The sequence below is a fragment of the Pipistrellus kuhlii genome, unplaced genomic scaffold (genome assembly GCF_014108245.1).
Source record: "Pipistrellus kuhlii isolate mPipKuh1 unplaced genomic scaffold, mPipKuh1.p scaffold_m20_p_8, whole genome shotgun sequence".
NCBI classification, from domain to species: domain Eukaryota; kingdom Metazoa; phylum Chordata; class Mammalia; order Chiroptera; family Vespertilionidae; genus Pipistrellus; species Pipistrellus kuhlii.
Window position 1 is genome coordinate 11531805 of NW_023425584.1, and position 23616 is coordinate 11555420.

Consider the following 23616-nt stretch of genomic DNA (forward strand, 5'->3'; position numbering starts at 1 on the left):
TCCTGTTGTCTCTCTTATAAATAGGTCATACAGACTCATCAGCACTTTCAAAAGGTGGGTCTCTCTTCTCATATATTTTCTTGCATTCACTTAATTCAGTGATTCTCAACCAGGGCAGGTTTCCCTGCATGGGGACATTTAACAATGTCTGGAGACATTTTGTGGTTGCTATTTTGGAGAGGAGGTGCTACTGGTATCTACAATATCTAGTTGGTCTTACTAAAGGATAATGCTAAACATCTTACAGTATATGGGACAGCCCACACAGCAAACAATTATTATCCAACCCAAGTGTCAAAAGTGCTGAGACTTAGAAACCTTCATTTCATGTGTATAAACTCTCATATACTTAAACATAACGGTTATATTATCAGGAATAGTCTAAGAGCTCAAAAATCAAACTCTAGTATTGATTGGATCATCTCAGAAGACCAAATTGAGGAGTAGATCTTAAGAGGGTGACAGGCAATTTCTCCCAAGCAAGAAAATGAATGCCACTTTTTAAGCATCTGAGCTTCTTGGTTAAAAATCCTTGCCTATAGAACTTAACCAGATCGGTTTTAGGACCCAGAGTAGGCACACCTGTTCTTGACTGCCCGGGCTGGAAACGAAAGATACCTGTGGGTGACGTCTACATTCCAACAGGTGGAGTCACGACAAGTAGGAGGAAGTGGCCTGGCAGGTGGACACCTGCTCTTTGCAAGCTCTTTCCTTGTCAGATCTCTCCCCGGGTGTTTGTGGACCAGCTTCTTGTTTTTAATATGCCTTGTAAAAGAAGAGAGAAATTTTCAGCAGAGAAGGGAGGTGAAAGATGTCAGGGACGTGACTGCCTGGTTGCTGAACAATGAAACTGATCAGGGGGAAACCTCCTTCCTGTGGAACTCGCATGCCATCCTATAAGAATCAAACGGACAGCATTGAGCAGAGATGAGAAAGGAAGGGAAGGGAAGGCGGAAAAGGAAAGAAGACAAGAAACGAGTGGTGGTCTCCAACCTGCCCTTCGAAGGATGTGCCCACAAAGAGAACCCCAACAGACATTACTGTGGGAACCAAATTAAGACCAGCAAGTACACTGTGCTGTCCTTCGTGCCCAAGAACATCTTTGAGCAGCTGCACCGGTTTGCCAATATCTACTTCGTGGGCATTGCTGTTCTGAATTTCGTCCCCGTGGTCAATGCTTTCCAGCCTGAAGTGAACCTGATACCCATCTGTATCATCCTGGGGGTCACTGCCGTCAAGGATGCTTGGGAAGACTTCCGGAGATACAAATCCGATAAAGTGATCAACAATGGAGAATGCCTCATCTATAGCAGGTAAAGCAAAAATCCTTGGGAAGCAAAAATCCTTGGGGGATGTTTCATGGGCCCAGCACTGTTCTGTCTGTGGCTGCTGCCCCTATGGCTACTTTTAGAGAAGGGGTGGAATAGGGAGCTAACATCATTTTATCTCAGTGAAGCTGCTCAGTTCTTCACAGTGAAGATTATGGTCTAAAACAAAAACAAAACAAAAAACAACAACCAGGAAGCAAAAATTTAAATAGAGGCTTGACTCAGTTCAGTTGTTTATTAAAATTTGGCCTTTATTATATGACATTTACTTTGCTGTATCAAATGTGTTCAGTCTCTAAGAATTTTGCATCAGTTCTCGTGTATTCTTAGTCCTGTGTGGCCATGAGCACATTAGAGTTCAGAGCCCCTTTGGAGCAAGAGGCATGGCTGTTTGGAGAGCAGTTGAGTGTTGTATTAGGAGAAGCAGCATCAGAGACACACTGCCTGAGTTGAACGCTGTCTCTACCGCTAGGTAACAATGTGACCTTAGGCACCTGACCTAATATCTCTGAGCCTCATTTCTGCATTCATAGAATCGAAACACTTCCGGGGTGGTCCCAATAATTACACAAGATAATCCTTAGGAAGTGCTTAGCGCTATGCCCGACATACAATAAATGCTCATTACGTAAGCTGTGACTGCTTTATTTTTGGAATGTAACACTCGTATTAGCTCCATCATTAAGCCTGTCCTTAAGCTTTCTCTCGAATAGTGCCCCAACCAAAGCAAAAACTGCACACCACCTGTCTTGCCACGTTGTTATTTCATGCATGTCATTGTTTTTTAGAGGTTCTATCGAGCAATTGACCAAATTCGGTTGTTTGGAAAAGGACGTGATCTTGGTCAGTAGGGGGAAGAAAATAGAGGTATTGTGTGACTCAACTTTGTAACGTAGCCTGGAAGAAGCAAGGCAGCTGAGCCTGGGCTTGCAGAGGCTGCCGGACCGAGTGCATGCTGGGCTAGCAGGTAGACGCCTTAGGTGATTGACTCACCGGCAGGTGAGGACTTGACTTGTTGGCAAATAAGGAACATGTCTCACTCAAGGAGCACTATCTGTCTGATGCTTTCCCTCTGGCTTTATCAACCTGAACTCAGCAGAAGTTCCACAGTCACTCTGACCATTCTTGCTTCAAGGTGGGCGTGGCAGCCATACGTGTATGTAAGGTCTGCTTCCTTCTAAGGAGGGGTCCTCTTCCTCGACTTGGACCTGCTGATGGGAGGGTCTCTGAGCCCAACCTCACTTGGAAAGTTGTCACCAGGGAAGTTTCTAAGGAGACATGTAACATAGGTGACTCATTCGTCCCTAGGACACCCCCAAGAGAAGTTCCACTTTCTCCCTCAGCTTCAGATGAGCTTCCAGCCGTACCTATGTCTAAAAGAAATATTAATCTCAATGCTTTTGGTTTGGGTTTTTGTTGTTTTCTCAGCTAGACCCAATTGCTTTGAATGTTGTTGGCACAACCTAGAGTTGAGATTTAGTCATTCCTCGCCTGTGAATAGGAATTGTAAAGAAAGAAAGATGACTATTGGGGTCTGATGCCTTTCTGTGAATAGACTGACTTTGAAGAAAGAAGAAAGCTCAGGTTTCACCTGTCACCAATCCACTCATCGCTTTGTTTTTCACCTTTCCCCTTTGTTGTTGTTTTCAGAGAAGATAGGGAGCCAGGAAGCTGGCTTCTTGGGGAGGAATGCCTGTGGACCTCAATTAGGCTGGTTCTGTTCTCCCAGCTCTGCCAGAAATCCTCTGTCCTAAGCATCCCAGAATAATGGAGCTGTTCTTTGGGATAATGTCAGTGTAGATCAGACCACAGACTGGCCTGTGCTGGGTGCTCCAGTCTGATGGAGACCAGGCTCTTATAGCTCTGTTCTCAAAACAACTTCCAGGGAATAGCAGAGAATAATCCCAGAAAAAAAGGGACATTAGTCCATGGCTCACTGACAAGGAGGGACGTTGATGGTTATTGTATTTCCCAAGGTATATTTAGTTATTATAATAATAGGGACAAAGACATGGTCTCTGAGAAAAAATGACTTTCATGCCCCCCTCCCAAAAATAATATAGTATGCTGGCCCTCCTAACCCCCTGGCCCATGAAGGACTAAGAAAAGGTGCACAGTAAAGAAACTTGTTCATCATTGACTCACTTAGTTGTTTGGAAAAGGTCATGGTCTTGGTCAGTAAGGGAAGAAAAGAGAGTTATTGTGTGTCTCAATGTTGTAATGTAGTTGTTGCAAGAATACTGAACCTTGGAAATATTTTTTTAATATTTATTACTTTTTCCAGGATAGCAAAATAATTGATTAGTGGGCCAACAAGGTAATTGAATGAAATACACTGGGTACAAGGAGGAAAGCAATATTTTTTGTGTAGTTATAAATGACAACTGACACTTAGCATCAGCGTTAGGGTACAATTGAGAATGACGGGGACTGTGGCAAACAAGAGGTGCCCACACATTCATCTCAGGAGGAAAAGATGGCCACTCAGCTCTAGCTGGTTACTATATGGAAATACAGAGTGGAGCAAAAGTAGGTTTAAAGTTGTGAGAATACAGAACACAGAGTTTATCTTGAATTATTAATTCTTAATTATTGTGTTATTTTCCATATGGACCACTATAAGCCTACTTTTGCCCTATCCTGTATAAGCCTGATGTTGCTGGATTGCCTGAGTTTCGTTGGGGAAGCTAGAATTAATAATTTTATTTGAGATAACCTGAGTTTTACCATGTAACTGATTGATTTTTTTCAAATAATTCAGACCTATTTTATTTTACATAAAGTTTTTATGTTGGAATCTGAAATCTCTGCAAAAGAATAATTATCTTCTTCTTTTGAGATTTATCTTCAATGAGGGAACCTCTTAACCTCTTTGGGTAGAAAGGAGGTATGATTTTCAAGGGAGAATGCAGGCCTAGGAGCCAGGAAGCCTATCCTCTCTGTAACTACCTACCAATACAGTCAACTCTTAAATAGTGTCATTTTGAACTAAACAGAAATCCACACAGTTCAAACTTGAGTTGCTGAAGAGTCAATGGTAATAACTTAGAAAAGTCATTTAAATCTCTTAGGTCTTACTTCATACTTTTGTAAAATTTAGGAGTCACACTAGGTCTTGTGCTGTGAGATACAGTGAAAGAATGAACTGCACAGCCAAATAAATGTGGGAAATGGTACAACAATGTTTATTAACATATTAAAGTTTCTGATGGGCCCTTCTTAAGTAACCTAACCAACTTTGTTTGACTCAGTTGTGTCCATTGAAATGTTTTCCGCTGCAAGCAGCAGAAAGCTCAGCTCAAACAAGTTTAAATGACAAAGATACCTGTTGACTTAAGTCACTACAAATAGTCTGAGGTAGGCAGGTGATCAGGCACAGTTCAGTCTGCAATCTAGATCCTGCGTTTAGCAGTCCTTTTCATTGAGTCCCCCTGTATCATCTTTATTCTTAGGCAAACTTCCCTCGTGGCAATAAGATGGCTGCAGCAACTCCAGCCTTCACATCTACAAAGGATAATTCACAAAGGGAAAAAGAAGGAGACTCTGAAAATATTCTTGGGAAATTGAGTCCCTCCTCACAGGTCAGAGACCACAGTGGGTCACATGCCCATCCCTGAACCCATTCCTTTGAGCAGGAGATGGAATTATGCTAATTAGGTTATATCTGAGCCACAGCGTCCAATATGCAGTCTGCTTCCCTGAAAACATTTGAGCTACCCAGAGAAGATGGAAAACCAAACTGAGGGAGGTGGGGAATAAGATAGTGTCTGAGAAGGGGGAACAGATATTAGAGAGGCCACCTCCATGTCCTTAAAATTGCTCTCATCACCTTAAAATTCTTTCAAGCCTAGACTCTTTATAAATTGCCTTCCACATATTAACAGACTGGAACATATACATTTTGGGACATTGTGGACTGCGTATTCCTAAAGTTCTTCCAACTCTTAAGTAGTGAGAGACCCCAGAATAGGAAATGCAGATAATGTTAGTTATTATATTAACTGACAGATGCTTAATGGCACTTCCTTTTGTCAAGTATCTATGATACATACAGGATGTCAGGCAAAGAAAACAAGATCAAAGAGGATAATTTTTTTCTTAGAAGCAACAGAAAAGTTTATATCTCAAGCACTAGCTCTATTCCTTTTGTCTCAGGGTCACACATTTAAGATATGGATGTCTGTTTGAGGGGAGCTATTTTCATTTTTGTGCAATTGAATTCCAGGGCCCTTCGACTTTTGCTCAACCTAACCCCATGTATCATCCAGCCTACACATGTTTAGTCTGTGAGGGACTCTTCTCACAAACACCAGCAGCCTTGTTAACAAACTCACAATCCTGTTAGAGCATTTTCTTTTAATATAGCTGCTGTGCTTGTGGTCTGAAGGTAACCCATTAATCAGATTCGTGGAATGACTTAAAGGAGAAATGAGCTTTGGAATTGAATTAGCTTTGTTTCTCCCAGGGCTCTGTTTAATGAATCTAGAAACTTTACCCAACAAGAGATTCTTTTTTGTATAGTTTAGTGAATTTTTTATTTGCATTTAGAACACATGCAGTAAGGTAGCAAGAGTGGGGATCAAGAGAATGCAGGCCGGTTCCTATATTTTTTGTATTATAATGTAGCAAAAGTGCTTAAGGGGCCAGGTGCTCCCTTTATTCCTCTGTTTAGCAAATATTAATTCAGGACTGAGTGTATATGCACCACTGTGGGCCCTGGGTGCCCTCGAGAAGCTCTCAGTGGTCCGGGGGTCAGGAGGCACCATGTACATTGGTAGCCTATGTACCAAGGGCCACCAATTGCAGGGGATATGGTGACTCATCTGCATGTGACCAACATCCAGGCCAAGGGAAGCCTTCCCTGAAGAGGTGACATTTCAGGAGGGATTGAAGGATGAGCAGCACTTAGCCAGGCAAAGGGCACACCTTTCGGGTCACCATCTGTTCACGTGTCAACTAAAGGCTGTGTGTGTGGCCTAGGCTGCTATCAAAAGGACCAGAATCGAGAAATGTCAGAAATGGAGGAGAGGAATGACTCCTATGAAAATTCCTTAAATCCTGACACTTGACCAAGACTTGGAGATTGTCTTTTCTGTAAGTGCGGTGGCTGCTGTACCAGAAATCACTGCAGATGCTGCAGGAGAACAGGCCTGATTTCCTGTGCCAGGGCCCCCATTGGGAAGCCTGGGAATGAGGAAGCAGAGGTCCTGCCCCTGGGTCTGTCACTCATTAACCGCTTGGCCTGGATGAGGCTGCTGAAGCAGTTGGAGCCCCATTTGTCTTGTCTTTAAATGGGAATCATACTCTCTCTATGGTACCTTTGTGAAAAGATGTACAGGTGATATGCAAGAGGGCTTGAGAGTCACGCAGAAACAAGGTGTACAATGCAATGGGAAAGTGTGGCAGGTAAAGCAGTCTCTTAAATGTCCAAACAGTGACATTTAAAATGGGACATCTTACTGGACGCTTGGCATCAAGAACTTTGATATCAGACCCAGGATTGTCATCTCAGAACTAGATGTGTGGATATATGTAATTGCCTGATCACTTGAGTCTCCATCTCAATATCTGTAAAATGGAGACAATACTAGCACCTATCTATGGATTGAGTGAGATAGTCCTTATAAATCGTTTAACTGAGTGCCTGCGCATAAGTAGTAGCACTAAGTAATTCTTTTTTTATTATTATTCCAGGCACTTCAACTCTAATTTTATCAAGGGCAGGCCCAGCCTGAACCTTCATTTTTCTTGCTACATTCTCGCCACACACAAGGGAGGAATTGCTTATTTTATTAATAAAAAATCAAATATACTCACAAAGCCACATTTTCCAGTGGGCAGGGTTACATTGTTTTAAAAGCAAAGTCCTGTACTCTGTTCTCTCATTTCTAATGTATTCTATGAGCAGAATTTGAAATCTGAATTCAGGAAATTCCTCTGTGGCCTGTCGTCCCCACTCGCCTCCTGCCCCTTCCACACCACACCACACCACACCACACCTGAGTATACTCATACCAAGATTTAGATTGAAGCAAGGGATGTAGTTGGTCTCATTTAGCCCAGAACCTAAGCCACTTTATTTAAGCCAATGTCTAACATAAAATATGTATTAGAATATCTCTCTTGGGCAGCTATTAATAAAGCAGCTGTTTGGACCCATGCTGCTATTATTTCTTCTAAATAACAGCTCTCTGGGGAACCCAAAGAGATAAGATGATGGGCAGGGCAGAATTTGGTTTTTTTCAGGGCTATTCAAACATTTAAATACAATCACAAATCCATTTCCCCCTTATAATTACATCTTGGGTCGCTACAGGTATTAAATGAGACAATGTATGTAAAATGCTTAGCATAGTACCTGGCATTCAGTAGCGCTCAGAAAATGTTAGCTAAAATATTGCTAAGGAGGATTCTATAACCTTGATAGCCAACAGTCATCATGAGCTTGATGCTAGAGGAGTAAGAAAGAAAGACCATTGGCTGGAGCTTGGAACCAGAGAAGAAAAGACAAACTCTTTGCCAAAGAACTGTACTACAAGCTGTAATACAGCAAAGTGCCCCTGGGGAAAGAATCTGAAAAATGCGGACAACAAAGCAACATCAGTCATCTGAAGCATGACGATGAAAAGCACCGCTGGCTGGAGTTTGTGGACCAGTAAACCATTGCATCCATCCCACAGGTCAGCTGCAAACTAGGCTCCTCTTGGGAAGTGTTAATCTTGCAAGTACCTACCCTCCTCCCACTGCCAGGCCCTGTGCTCACAGAAGACTCTACGCTGTTTGAGCCAATTCAGCTTGTCCTTTCAGGATAGGCTGCATGAGGTCTTCCCTGAAACTCAATGGTTGGAAGAGTCATAAAGCAAGAACTCTGGTGTCACCAAAGCCCTGCACTGTGTCAGCATGATGAGTACTTCAGCAGATGAGGATTTATGGCCTCTGGTTGCCACTAAAGAGCTCACTATATGGAAAGGTGAAGCTTCTGTCCTCAAGCCAGCCTCCTTGATGCCTATGACACCACCTTTTGAGGCCTCATCTGCTTTGCACCTCCCTCCCAAACAGAACCAGGAGAACACAACAAGCCATGAAGATCTTACAGCTGTCACTCATATGTCCTGATAGACACATCTATAAAGATAACATTGACCTTACAAGATAACCTACTGGGGCCTTAGTTTCTCATCTATGAAATACAGATAATGGTAGTAACAAAGAAGTTGTTTCATTTTTAGATAGCTAAGTGGTAATATAGATTAAGTGCTGGGTTCATTACAGGCACCCAATAGATATAAGCTTGTTATATTTATTATATTAGATTTATATGTGATATATTATACATTATATATAATATTACTATAGTATATTCTATTATAATATATTATCATTATTGGAAGTCTCCACTGGTGAGTCCATAACAAGAATAGCTAGATTGGATGTTAAAATGGCTAAAGGTTAGCAAAGCTTCCCTTCTGGTGCCTCATGTTCAAGACAAATTTACAAGGAATCAATACTTAATGTGTACTGAACACCACCCAGATCCCATGTCAGTAGAGAGCTACAAGATCCAGGTCATCCCCGCTCTCAGCAAGCTTCTTATATGGTTGAAAATAGAAGACATAGGAAGCAATCGGAGCAGCTGACTGTATTTATGTGTGTTTGCTTCTTGGCTCTCTCATCTGTGCCATTGTCTATTCTTTTGTCAATATCACCCTGTCTTGATTGCTATAGCTTTATAGTAAGTCTTGAAATCAGTCCTCCAACTTTGTTCTTCTCCTTCAATAGTGTGTTGACTATCCTGGGTTCTTTGCTTCTCCACAGAAACTTTAGAATCAGTGTGTCAGGGACCACAAAAGGACTTGCTAAGCAGCCCTAGGTTGGTTAGTTGGTTGGTTGGTTGGTTTGTTTGTTTTGATTTTTTTTAACAGAGAGGAAGGGAGGGAGATAAAGTTAGAAATATCAATGAGAGAGAAACATCAATCAGTTGCCTCCTGCACACCCCCTACTGGGGATGTGCCCACAACCAAGGTACACATGCCCTTGACCAGAATCAAACCTGGGACCCTTCAGTCTGCAGGCCGACACTCTATCCACCGAGCCAAATGGGCTAAAGAGGTAGGCTTGGTTTTAAGGGTCTCCTTTTCTGGGAGATTGTCTCAGTAGCCAGCATCTTAAGTCTTCGATCTGCTGAGTTTGGGTCCCTCTTTTCTGGCTTAGAGAAAAGGTTTGGATTTTAGAGTCCCTTGTGTTTGTACATTGTGTGCTTGGGCCCAAGCCATAAAATGTAATCACAGGCATAAAATGGCTGTCCCTACAGCATGAAGAACACACTGGGGCTGGCTTCATAGTGCTTAGCCTTTGCCAGAACACTAACAGCCATTTGTCCTCCTTATCATCATAACAGAAGCTTGTATTTTTTGAGCACTAAGTACAAAACCCTGAGCTCAGTACTTTATCTGTGTCACATCCCCCATCCTTCTGAGGCAAGTGCATATGTTACCTTCAATTGGGGGGAAAAAAAAAAAAAAAAAGAGGCACCAAACGGTTAAGTAACTTGCCCAAGATCACACAGGGCATAGGTTGGTGAAGCTGGGATTCAAGCCCGCTCTTAATCCCTGCCCTGCACTCATTCTCTCTGACATTTCCTTTTACCCTGGGTAGCAGCACTGACCATTCTGAGCTTGACATTCAAGCTTCCTGGAGGATAGCCCAGGTCAGTGCATCATCCTGTGTTAAATTAAAAGTCCCACAGATAAGTAATCCTCCTGATAAATTTCCTCAACTCCAGTTCCTTGAAACCCTTTTTTCTAAAACCCACGTATTTGATAAATGAAACCTTAAGCATTCTCTTCTCCCCCCATCCCTCCGTACCTTTTATCTGCTTCCCCATGACATCCGTTTGGTTACAAATCTCTCTTGCTGTTTATTTACCTCTTAATAAGCCCTGTCTCCTCTCAGAAAGCCATTTAACATGACGCCACTTAATTTCTCCTGGAGGCAGAATCTGCCAGATGGAGTCTTTTGTCCCAAGCCACATTGTTGATTTGTCTCATTTTTAAACATCAGTGAACAGTCCATGAAATTAAAATAGCAGTCAGTTCCCAGGTGCAGACTCACTGAGCGGAGGGGGATGCGGTGGGGTGGGCCTGTCCACCTGGGTCAGCTGTTCCAAATAGGCTGGCTTAGCCAGGGAATGACTTTCTCAGGTGGCTGCCAGCCTGCAGCTGGCTGCATCTGGCTGTCACTCAATGCAGGAGCATGCTTTTCCGCCTCAGCTGGACTCAGCCAGTCATCAGGTCCTCTGGCTAGAGCCTCAAGGGCTGTGCATCCTTGCCTTTTCCACGTTCATGCTCCTGACAGTTGAAGATACAAAGTGGACCCAGAGGATCAGGAGAACAACACAGAGTGGCCTGATGCAAGAAGGCAGTGTCCTTCATGTCACCCTTTTTTATCCCTAAAATTCCTCTGATTTCATAGTATTTGAGTTCATATAAACATAATTCTATAAGACAGCTAAATTACTAAGCCATATTACTACCAAAAAAAATTCATTTTTAAGAATAACACCCCACAATCATTAATTTCATACCTTCGTGGCTCCTAGACATGCATGACAGGCTGTGTGCCTGGAAGTATGCATGCCTCTGTTGGAGAAGCACAGCTGGGAGATAGGCATCCCGGCTTGGGGAGGGAAGCCTACAATTCTTCACCACCACATGCCATCGTAAAGGAGAGAGGCATATGTCTAAAGAAAGGACAGAGGCGATTGTTACCAGTGTCGCAGTGAACCTTCCTGGGATCCAAGGAATAATGAAAAGAAGACAGAGACTGGTCTGACTTACAACTTCTTAGGTGGCTCCAGGGACTTGTGATACCTGTCATCATGGTGGCAAGTGACAAAACAACACTACAGCCCAAGTCTCAGAAGTAACTCTTCATTCTAAAAAATGTAAACCACAATCTCATCTCCATAACCTTCCATCTTTCATCACCTTCATAACCCACATTCCATAAGCAGTCAGTTCTTTATAAGAAAGGAGAAGCATAAGAGCCAGTGTTAATTGGTAGAGGTGTGTTGGACTTGCCTTTGATAAGTCTATGTATGCAGCACTCCCAACTAGCATTTGCAAACCTGCATCAGTGTGCTCTGAAAGCGGTGGCAATCAGGAGATAGCTCAGAGTCAAAGTGTTCTCCTTAAATCCTACCTCAAATGCCAGGTGGAATGCTGAGATTGTAGCAATCAACGGTTACCCCAGCATCTCCAAAGCCTTCATCCCTTAGGACACAGATAGTGAAGACGGGAGGTGGAGAAGAAGGTAGAAAGTCAAATGATAAGTCTTTGTTTCTTGGAGAAATTTTGCTGTTAATATTTAAGCCTTCTTTCTTAAAGCATGCTTTCAAAAGGGGGGTGGGAGGGAAATAGTGAAAGCCATCACTCCATTACCTATAAACCCATTCCAGTTCCTTTAAGCAGCCTTATATTTGAACATTTAACAGGTGCTCCCAGAACTGATATGAAGAGATACCAATATTTCCCTGAATCCTTCCCTAAATGGATTATTTGACAGCAACACTGAAACTCCCAATGGGGGAGTATTCACCCTAAATACATCAATAAATAGATACATGTATTTCTGAAATGACATTGAGAAACATCTAAGGTGACTGTCTCCATTCTTCATGGCAGGAGGGAAACATGATGTGGGGAAGAGAGGAGGCATAAAAGAAGCTGATGGACTAAAAGTGATTAAAACCCCCTGGCATGCTTTTCCCTAAAAGGAATTTTTATTCTAATTTCCCCATTAGCCTCCTAGACTAAGGACACATATGTAACACCTTAATCAATAAAGTAATTTTTTTTAAAAGAAAGAATTTTTAGTGAAATGCTATAAGTGCATTGCTCTCACTCTTCAGAAGAGGTCTCAAAGTCAGTGGGTGGACTTAAGCATATGGATACTTCCCCAGAACTCTTAAGGGGCTTGAAAGTTGCAAGGCTGCTTGCTCTCCAGTTCTGAAGGCCCCAATTGCGTTCCAGACTCTAATGAGAGCTCCCCTTGGACTTCCAAAGGGAAGCACATTCACATCAGAGGACTGAGAGAGTCTCTGGGAGGGTCTTTTAGGACAAGGAAAATAGGGTCCTAGGAAGGCTTGCCTGGGGTTCTCCATAGGGCCCCCAATGAAGGGAGGTAGCCGTCAAACCCCTTATCCTCCTCAGAATGTTTGTGAAGTCAAAAGGGAAATTCCAGTCATGCCTCTTTCTCTGGAAGAGTAGACTTGTCCTGCCCAGGGCAGCCCAGATTCCAGTAGAAACAGGAGCAATAACATGCCCCGAGGGGCTCAGTGCCAGGAGAGAAAAACAGCAAATGAGAACCTGCCTCTCCAGATCACCTGGGCTCAGTTAAAAAGATCTTGTGGATTAGTGGTTTGTTTCCAACTCCCACATTTAAAGAGGGACTTTCTAAATGCAACCTGAGACCAAAGAGCCCATACCTGCAGGACAGATCTTGAAAGAAAAATTGAGGGCCCTTGGGAAGTTAAATTCAACCTGACATGTCCAAAAGACTTCATGGAACACATGATGAGCACCTTAAGTTATTTTTAAAATGGTAGAAGATGGAGGAAGACTGCAAAATGAGAGCTCATTGAAGTGGAGGGCATTGTCTTGGGGGATAGAAAGTCCTTTTGCTGGCGGTGGACCAACTGAGGCTGCCCTTCCTCCTGAGAGGAGATGAGGGCATGTGTTTGAGGAGATGGGCTTGTCCAAGCAGTAAAACTCTGGGATTTGGTGTCAAGTTGGACCCAGGCTCAGGTTCCAGCTCTGTCTTGGTAAGACCTGGGGAAATTTTTCTTGGACCCTCAATTTCCTCATTTGTGCAATGGATATAATAGTATCTACTTCACTGGATTATTATGCAAGTAAGTGAAGCATTAATTAACACCAGTACTTGCCACTGTAGAAATGCTAAATTTGCCATTATTGCTACCACTGCTATTATCTGAGCTTGATAAATTGGATGGGAAAGGAAATATATAATATCCTTAGATTTCTGTAGTTCTCTGATTCTATTGTCACATGAGTTCTATCCAGTCAAAGTTCCTGATGCCATCTTCCTAATTCCCTGGTGACCCAGAGTTCTCTATTTCAGAACCACTCAGATCTTCCCATACATGGGCCTATATCTTCACCTTTCCTATGGCCACTCACTTCCTGTATTCAAAAATGGTCTTTCCTACACCCCAGTTCCTTGCAACCCTGCTTTATATGGTGATAACTGGTTATTCTGGGGAAAAGATATATATTCAAAGTATATGCTCATATGACAGTGTTATCTTCTCCTTTCCTTGGCAGGGAGCAAAAGCTGGCCACAGTCCCCAATCAACAGCCAACAGTCCATGAAAGCTCTATATGAGTATAAGAATGGATCTTGTATGGTGAAATTTGAGAGATCATGCTTAGCTTTTCTAGAGAAATTCTGGCAGTAGTCACTAGGGGCAAGGTCAAATACAGAGCTGTCTTGTGACAGGCTGCCTGGGAGATATTTTGGTGTAAGGAGGACCTTCCTCCATTCACTCATCAAGTTTCTGGAGAAGCTTGAGACTCAGGCTGACCCCTGTGTTTCTCCCACCCAAGGAAGGAGCAGAGCTACGTGCAGAAGCGCTGGAGGGATGTGAGTGTGGGAGACTTCATCCAGATGCGATGTAACGAGATCATCCCGGCCGACATTCTCCTCCTCTTTTCTTCGGACCCCAGTGGGATCTGCCATCTGGAAACCGCCAACTTGGACGGAGAGACAAACCTCAAGCAAAGGCGTGTGGTGAAGGGCTTCTCGCAGCAGGTAGGGCTCTTCCTAACATCTTTGCAGGCAAGGGCAACTCTACTGGAAAGTTGAACGTAATCAGGTGGGTAGAGGGGAAAATAGTGACTGCCTCCTTGTCCCTCTGAAATAGGTATTCTCCCCTTATCACAGATGAGGAAACTGAAGCATAGGAATATTAAATAACTTGCTGAAGGCCTCAGAATTCCTAAATGGGGGACCCACTTGGTTCATCTGATGACACTCTGCTCTCTGCTCTAACCCCAGGAGTCTACTATCTGTTCAGTTACCCTGAGACCAACCTGCTTTGCTGTGTTTATCTATCCCTGCTCATCCTGCCAAGCTCAGCTCCAGCAATCTCTCCCTTCATGAATCTTCTCTCATATCCCTTTAACCCCAAGATGAACTGCAGTGAGGCATTACTGTTTCCATTTGTGTGTATTTTGCCTTCTCAATAGTCCTGAAACCTCTTTGAAGACAGGGAACAATCACTGACACTTTTGTTTAATCCCCACACTTGCATATATGGTACTTTGGATATCATGGCAAAGTCTTTATCGTTTGGTGGTCAAATGCCCAGAACTCATCTCTAAGCCCAATCTTGCTATTTATTAGCTGTCTCACCTTAAGCAAGTTATTGCTCTCACACTTTCATTCCCTCATCTGAAAAATGGGTAGAAAAGTAGTACCCTCCCCACAGGATAATTCTAAAGACTAAATGATATATACATGAATTATTTAACATGAAGATAAAGGCACATAGTTAGAGGCCAGTAAGTAGTTGGCAATAAATGTCAATGATGTTCATAGGCAATAAATGTTGTGGCTGATTGAAACTGAGTGTGATATTCTAATTTTCAACTAAAATTCCCTTTGAAATAGTTGATTTCCAATCTGGTACCTTTCTCTGCTCATGGAAAAGAATAAAATTCTGCCAGTCTGTGACAGGGGAGAAAGTGGATAAGGCAGAAGATTTAGGATAAAGAGGGCAGATGCTTCCCTCCTCAGAGATGCCCATGCAATCAGTTATCTCTAGCGAAGCTTCTCGAGAAAAGGCCATCCATCATCGTTCACTCTGCCTCTCAAAGTACTGAATGAACAGTTTTCATCAAATCCCTTTCCTATGAGTAATCCCGTCCTCAGAAATCTGTTCTCTCATCCTGGCAATGGGAATGACAGCTGTCCCATAGTTTGGCTGTAAGATTCCTATGAGATAAGAAAAGTAAAGAAGAAAATACAGGGTTTGATTCAAAGTAGACTCACAGTAACTGGTCTATTGCTGCTATCTTGCTGCAGTCACTACACTGGGAGTGGACCCACCATGATCCTTGCACACATGCATGTGTATACACACACACACACACACACACACACACACGTGTGTGCGAATACGTGAGTGTGTAAAACTGCCTCCTTGCTCTAGCTACATGCAAAGCATTCTTAGAATTTCTATTCTATTTCTTTTTGTTTAAGTTCTGGGAATAGTGAAACTTGTATTTGCTTGCAAATCTCCCTGTCAGCCTCCTCACTCCTACATCCTCATCACAATTCGGATGATTTTTTACTCTCTCTCGGGAAGTTATGTCGATGTTGTTGAGTTTCACCAGGCAGTTTTGTTTTTTTCTCTGTCTTTGGCAGCAGCTACCAAGCTGTTTCTTGTATATTAATTAGTCAGGTAGTATGGGATTTGACTATAGTGAAGAGCCAGATGAAAGGGTCATTCACACTCCAGTGCCATAGACCAGCCAATTTAATAACATCTCTCAAACTCTAACCCTGAATCCTCACAGGGTACTGGGCATAATGATTTACAAAAAAAATGTAAATTCATTTGTGAAGGGAGGAAGGTTTATTTGAGCTTAAAGTTTTTTAGCATTCCCTCTTCTGTTTTAATTATTGATTCTCCCTCCCTGACTTTGCTCAAGTGTATCTTTTTCCATTTCTGGGTAATAATAATATGCTTTTATTAAGCCCTTACTAAGGGCATTGCATGATTACCTCATTTATCCTCACACACACACACACACACACACACAAAAAAAAAAAAAAAAAAAAAAAAAAAAAAAAAAAAAAAAAAAAAACATGAGATGGGTGCTAATATTGTCCCCATTATACACATGAGACCAAGGCATAGAAGGTTAAGTAAGTTGCCCAAGGTCACTGAGCTGGGAAGTATCGTAACCAGAATTCAAAGCCAGGTTTGTCCATTGTCTCAGCTCTTAAGGTTGTCAGTAGCTCATCTCCCTGGCCCTTTATTACCCTGAGATTACCCAGAGATACTTACTTGAAAGTACTCATTTATCATCTGCATACTATATAAAAGCCTAAGTCACCATTACAACCAGTAGACTGAATGGTCACTATGATGACACACTGACCACCAGGGGGCAGACACTTAATGCAGGAGCTTCCCCCTTGTGGTCAGGGTGTTCCCACTCTCACCCTCCAACCCTCCCGCTGTGGCTGGTCCCAATCAGTCTGATTGCACCTGGGCCGAGGAACCCCACCCATGTATGAATTCATGCACCAGGCCTCTAGTTTTCAATAATTTTTCCAAATATAAGTAGTGGGAATAAAACTAGACTTAGCTGCCTGGGGAAGAGGAATTGGCTGCTCTTTGTTACCTTGATTCTCTTTTATGTCTTTAGTATAAAAAGATTTTGGAAATGGGTAGAATTCTCTTCTGTTTAACTCTGTATTATATAGTTTTTCTTCAAATATATTGAACAAAGACATTGATGAGAGTTACAATAAACATACATATTGCAAAGTTCAGAAGGAAAAGTTTGCAAAAATTGTGCACTGCAGGACCTCTCAGATACTTCAAAAAGCTCCAAGGAACTAATGGGGCAGCTACTAGTGTGTAGTCTTTCTAAAGTATGTAGTCTTGCCGGAACCGGTTTGGCTCAGTGGATAGAGCGTCAGCCTGCGGACTGAAAGGTCCCGGTTTGATTCCAGTCAACGGCATGTACCTTAGTTGCGGGCACATCCCCAGTAGGGGGTGTGCAAGAGGCAGCTGATCGATGATTCTCTCTCATTGATGTTTCTAACTCTTTATCCCTCTCTCTTCCTCTCTGTAAAAAAATCAATAAAAATATATTTAAAAATAAAAATAAAAAAATAAAGTATGTAGTCTTTACATGCTTAAAAAAATCATAACAGCAATGAGAACAAAACTACCATCTTTTTGCTTCTCACCTATACTGGTGTTTTTCCATGCATTGTCTCTTTTAGTCCTTACAAACTCCATGTGAGGTGAACATTACTATTCCCATTTTACAGATGAAAATGCTGAGGTACAGAAAGGGCAAATTTGATCAGTTGTCTCAGAAAACATTTTGAACACCTACATATAGTTTTTTGGGGGAAATTTAATATCTTAAATAATAAGTATTAATCATTTTTGTTAGCATGTTTTCCCTCTAAATCCCTAATGTCTGAAACTGCCACCTTGCCAAAGGGGTTTTTACTAACCACTAAGACTTCTAGAAACCTCCCACCCAATACATGTACCTACATCCATTTCCATCATTTTACAGATGATGAGAGATTACTATATTCTGTTAATCTGAAGTCAGTAAAACAAACTTTTTTTTCAGCTCCCTAAGGTCAGTATTTCTCAAGGTGGAATCTGCCAAACCCTTAGCTCAAGAGATCATTCTTGAGAAGAAAGGCTCATGGTCAAATCTGATTGTGAAGCTTGTGTCCTATAGACTCCTCTTGGGCATTCCAGTATGCATTAACATACTTAAGTCTCTCAGAAGAGTTGGAGTCAAGAGGCTGGTTCAACTCCCTTACTTTGAGCTTTCCAAACTTATTTATCCTCAGAACCATTTTTCAGCACAACAATTTTTAGCATTCCTGTGCAAATTTGAGGGAAATGTTAAGCTGGGCTGTGGAACACCCATGATCACAACAGTAAGGAGTGAAATTCAAATTAAATTCTAAAATATAAAAGAGCTTCTCAAAAGAATCTTCCTTCTATGGCACACCATTCTCAAGGTTGTCAAAGAGTTGGTTTCAAAATCCTCTTTTCAGAATGCAACTCAACTTAGCCAGTTTTTTTTTTTCCAGTTGGAACTTTTATTGTGATGAACCATCTTTGAATTCACAAAATTATTAACTTTTCAAGAAATATTTATTCCCATATCCCATTGCTGTGAAAGGGGCCAAAGGGGGATGAATCTAAAATTAGGATTACTATGTTAAGAGGACATCATTAGAGGATTAAATGCACAGTTTTCTCTTTGGTGACATTCTGATACCTAATTCCTCTTCTTTAAGAGGATTTCCAAGATGGGAACTAGACATTTAACATCTGGAAATGAGTGCGTGCCATTCATTTTGGGAAATTGGGCAGTTATCAAACCAAATAATCAGAAATGAATTCTTCCAATTAGTATTTCACATCAAACACATTCCTGAGTAAATTTGAAGATGTAATTGGCTTTATTAAGGGATTCACAAATCAGGCAGAATCTCATCTAGTAACTAGAATGGCGCTCTGAGGAGTCGTAAAATGTGGAAACTTTTTATAGGAAGAAGGGTTGTCAAGGGAGTTATTAACAAAAGAAAAAAAAGGATTAATTTTAGACTAGAATATCTTTTGGAGAGAAAGGAGTGGTGAGGGTTTTTATTATGCTTGATTGCCTCTTCCTTTAGTGGGGAGGAGAGATTAATGGAGAGACCCCAACATAATAGATTACCTCATCAATGTTGACCAGAAAATTTTACATCGGTTGACTGAGGTTACGTTAGTGGGAAAGGTTGAAACAGCAGTTAGGTCAGGTATTAAGTCTAGATTTGGTATCATGGGCTTTAGCAGGAGTGATGCCATTTTGGACCAATTGTTACCTGTCATTCAAATAACCATATCCTAATTTTTATGGAAGCATGTGTCAAATTATTTCCTGGTGCCAACCAAGAATTTGTGACACCAAGTGAGATGCGGACTAAGCCTCTTCAACAACACTTGAGAATTTGTGACAAATGTAGAGTCTCACGCTCTACCCCAGACAGAATCAGAGTCTGCAATTTACCAAGATCCCCATGTGATTTATGTGCACATTAAAGTTTGAAAGCACTAGCCTCGGCATCATTGATTATTGTACTAATTGTGCTTACCTGTGTATTGCCCAGATTAAAGAGTCTCAATTGCATCTCCCTTTTAAGTAGCTTGCATTCCACCAATGGTTACTGTTTTTAAGCTATTTGCTCAATTGGGAACAGCCATTGTAGCTAGGAACCTCTACAGTGCAAGTGTGTGCTGACTAACATACAGGAGTGGGCCAAAGTAGGTTTACAGTTGTGTGTGTGTAAAACTCTAACTTTATTCTTCTATTATTAATTACTAATCATATTACTTTCCACACAAGCAACTGTAAGACCGGCTCTTGCCCACCTTGTATTTAGGCAGAGGACTACTTTTCTGACAGACTTGAGTTGGGGTAGGGAGTCATTTAAGGCCATCCCAGTACAGTGATGATACACCTTAAATAAAGCAAAGGGTAGCAGCCTGTCACCTCAACCTCACCTGCCCTGACAACCAGGGGAAAATCCTCTTTCCTGCCCCTAACAGGCTGTTGCATATTTCTGTTAAAAATAATACTATCTTTCTACCTGTTGATAACAGCTTAAATGTTGAGCTGAGATCATGTTGTTTAGAGTTCTTTTAATATAGGATCTACATAAGATATCATAATAAGCAGCATCACTAAATAACTTGATTGAGCACAAAAAATAGGCATAGACAGTTCTTCTAAGTGTTATATACCTATTATCTCTTTCCACTCCTCAGAGATAATTCTGTGAGATAAGCACTTTGATTATTCCCATCTCACAATTGGCTGAGCTCAGATTTAAACTCAGGCAGAGTTCCTTTTTTCTTCCTTCTTTTCTTTCGTTCTTTCTTTGTATTATGGAAAATTCAAGTATATACAAAAGTAGAGAGAATAATATAATTTTTAGGTACCAACCACCAAATTTCAATAATCAACTCATGATCAATCTGATTTATATTTATCCCCACCCTATTCTCCCTGTTTTGAAGCAAATCTTCTATATCATAACATTTCACCCATAAATATTTCAATATCTATCTCTTAAGAACATGATTTTTTTAAATATACCATTATATCATTGCCATACCTAAAATATTAAACATAATTCCGTGATATCAACTTTCAGGTCAGTGTTGGATATTTTTAATTTGTCTGAATCAGTATTCAAATATTGAGATTAGTTTATTAAATCTCTTGCTCTATAGGTTGCCTATTCTCTTTTTTTTTTTTTCTTGCATACTTGGTTTTTGTTTCTGAGTAAACCAGGTTATTTGTCCTGTAAAATCTTCCTGTGTTCTTTTTTTTTTTTTAATATATTTTATTGATTTTTTTACAGAGAGGAAGAAAGAGGGATAGAGAGTTAGAAACATCAATGAGAGAGAATCATCAATCAGCTGCCTCTTGCACACCTCTTTCTGGGGATGTGCCCGCAACCAAGGTACATGCCCTTGACCGGAATCGAACCAGGAACCTTTCAGTTCACAGGCTGACACTCTATCCACTGAGCCAAATTGGTTTCAGCTCTCCTGTATTCTTGATTTTGCTGATTGCTCTGTCTCCCTGTGGTGCCATTTAACATGTTTCCCCACACGACATATTTCTAACATTGGTAGTTAGATCTACTGCCTAAATCAGATTGTGGTTAGATTTGTGTCTGTGCATGTTTGTGTCAATGTTAAATAGGTTGACTCCCTAGCATCCTCCAGAGGTGACTAATGAGGTTTTTTTCCTTTTTATTAACCATATGAACTTGTGGATTTAATCATATTGGTGGATGTCAAATCAGTGCATTTATTACCTTTATTGATTGTCCCACTCAGTGGGAACTTCTTCAGATTAGCTCCTGACTTCTTTTGCCATGACCTCAGTACACTTATATTGACACCTAAAACCAATATAATTTTACCTCGATTTAAAAAGAGAGATTTCAAGCCCAGCTGGTATGGTTCAGTGGTTGAGTGTTGACCTATGAACCAGGAAATCATGGTTCAATTTCTGGTCAGGACACATTCCCCGGGGTTGTGGGCTCTATCCCCAGTGTGGGGAGTGCAGGAGGCAGACGATCAGTGGCTCTCTCTCATCATTGATGTTTCTATTTCTCCCTCTCCCTTCCTCCTTGAAATCAATAAAAATATATTTTTTAAAATATCAATAAAATAAATAAATTGTAAAGAAAGATTTCAAGATTACATTTAGTCAACATTTGTATTTGTCCAGTTGAGAAAAGGGCACAAGGACTATAAGGCAGAGTCCTCCAGATCAATCTGTGTGCTTTTGTAGGAGAGACCCAGAGTCATTGAATATGCAGACTATTTTCTCACCCAGATCAGAAGGGATAGTAGCTGCCAGTCAGCCTATTGTGGCTGATCTTGAAAAGGACTTCTACCCTACCCGGAAGCAAAAAGGTTATCAAGTGCTGGTAACTGTCATTAGTTTTCAGAAAGGATTCTCAGAAATCAGCTGGTAAATTTGTATGCCAAGAAGGAAATCTCTGTCACCTAGCTCAGCAGCTGGGGCATGAAGAACATTTGCTTCTACGATTTAGCCAAACTAGTATGCAAAAAAAAAAAAAAAAAACCTTTAAATAGCATTCTTGCAAGGTTGCAGGATAGCTCCTTAATAGCTGTCAGAGTTGGTGGAGATTGTGTACCCTGTAACCCTGGTCCTTCCAGAGTCCACAGGCATGCACCTCAAATGAGTTACCACTGTTGCTTTGTCACCCAAACCCCTGTGTGGGGCAGAGGGGTGGGGGTGATAGGGGTGGTTCTAGCCTGAGTAACAGACTCTCAGAGTTGCACAGAAGTTTGATGATCCCTGGTTCAACTCTTCTTTTTCATAACCATCTCAGGTTCATAGTAACAACTCTGTAAATAAATGCATTCTGTATTTAAAGAAAGAATTGAGCTAATTTCTCTTTTTTTCAATTAACAGCACCATCCTTGAATATTTCCTAATGTCTGTGGAGGGGCTTTCAAAGTGCTTTAGATATACTTTCTGTCCCCTAAGACCTTAGGACAGGGGTTCCTTTTTCTCTAAATTTAAATCCCTGTGTCTATCAAAAATGATTGGAAATCTTAGCCCACTACCTCCAAGCTCTCCTCCCTGAAAGTAGTTGTCCTTTCAGAGTCCTTTATTTAAGAAATTAATAACAAAGAGTTACTATGAATTTGATGACTTCTTAAAATGGATTTGTAATTTATTGATTTCAAGAATTCCTGTAGAAATTGGAAAACCATGTATAAGTGAGTCTTATTTTTACTTTGTCTACAGATGACATTTCGGTGCATATGGGAATTTGTGGACCAGTTGCCATGCTTAATCTACCAATTGGCTTATAGAAAAAGCTCGGTGCTTGGCACTTACAAGTATAAAATAAATTTAAAGTGAGTGGTATAGATATATAAAAATTGTCTAGGTTCAAAGAAGAAGAGATGGCAATGGTATGTGATGGGCAGAGGGTCCTTAAGAGGTGTAACTCTTGAGTTTGGCTATGAAAGTTTAAGAGAATTATCGATATGGAAAACTTTCAAAGAAATAATGAAAAGGGCCAAGAGGGTTTGCTCTGTTGACAAACAGCATTAAATAGTTAAATCAAGCAAAGAATGGTGCACATTTTAGAACCTGACAAGCCTCTGTGCTCATGAGCTGTGAGACCTTGGGCAAATTAATTGAGAGTAATCAACATTTTGTTTTATCTCCAATAAAAGAGAATAACCTGTCCTGAACATGTCATGGGAGAGTTGTGAAGAACAAATAAGGTCAAATAAATAAGAGGCAGCATTTTTTGAACCTGTAACATTACCATATAAACATCATTATTTTTTAAAGGCCCAGATATGCCCATTCAACTGAATAGGCCACTGTGTTGCTTAGGATTCTGCAAGCAACAGAAATGATCTAACTAAACAAAAACAGAATTATTGCAAAAAATGTGATGGGGGATAGGATGGTAGGGAAGAAGAGAACAATATAGCTCACAGAATCAAAGGAAAGCTGAAGACTCAGGCTCAGAAACAAGAACCAGGAAATACTAGTACAGTGGGAGAGATATGGGTAGAAGCATATTGTCTCATTTGTTTTAATTGTCTCATTTGTTTTTTCCTCCTGAGTCATTCCACTCAAGTCGAAGTCTCACAGTTGGAGAGTCTAGGGAGCAGGGCATCTTGACATAATTCCCATTGATACTGAGAAACCATGAAGAGGAAATAGTTTCCCATAAGGAAGTTAAATGGTTCTTCATGAAAGAGGAGTAGAATGGACAGTCAATCACAAGAAAACTACAAAGTATTTCAAAAGAGCATTCATGCCTTTATGCCTTTATGTAATTATATGCATAGACCAACTTGAAATTCAATTGTGAAGACTAGTGGAAACTAAGCTTAGAAAAGTAACAGTTAAGACTAGTGCAAGTGAATGAG

At 41.1% G+C, this 23616-nt stretch overlaps 1 protein-coding gene across 3 annotated transcripts in view; it reads left to right on the plus strand.

The window, feature by feature from the left end:
* Positions 1-23616, plus strand: part of ATP10B (ATPase phospholipid transporting 10B (putative)) — a 194233-nt gene that overhangs the window by 92968 nt on the left and 77649 nt on the right. The window contains exons 1-2 of one of the 3 annotated variants that reach the window (XM_036423622.2): positions 636-1313; positions 13955-14159. In XM_036423622.2, coding sequence (XP_036279515.1) covers positions 928-1313; positions 13955-14159 — 591 coding nt within the window. In that variant the 5' untranslated portion in view covers positions 636-927. Of the gene's footprint in view, positions 1-635; positions 1314-2344; positions 2485-13954; positions 14160-23616 lie in introns of those variants that run through there. The other 2 variants (XM_036423623.1, XM_036423621.2) reach the window with 2 other exon arrangements.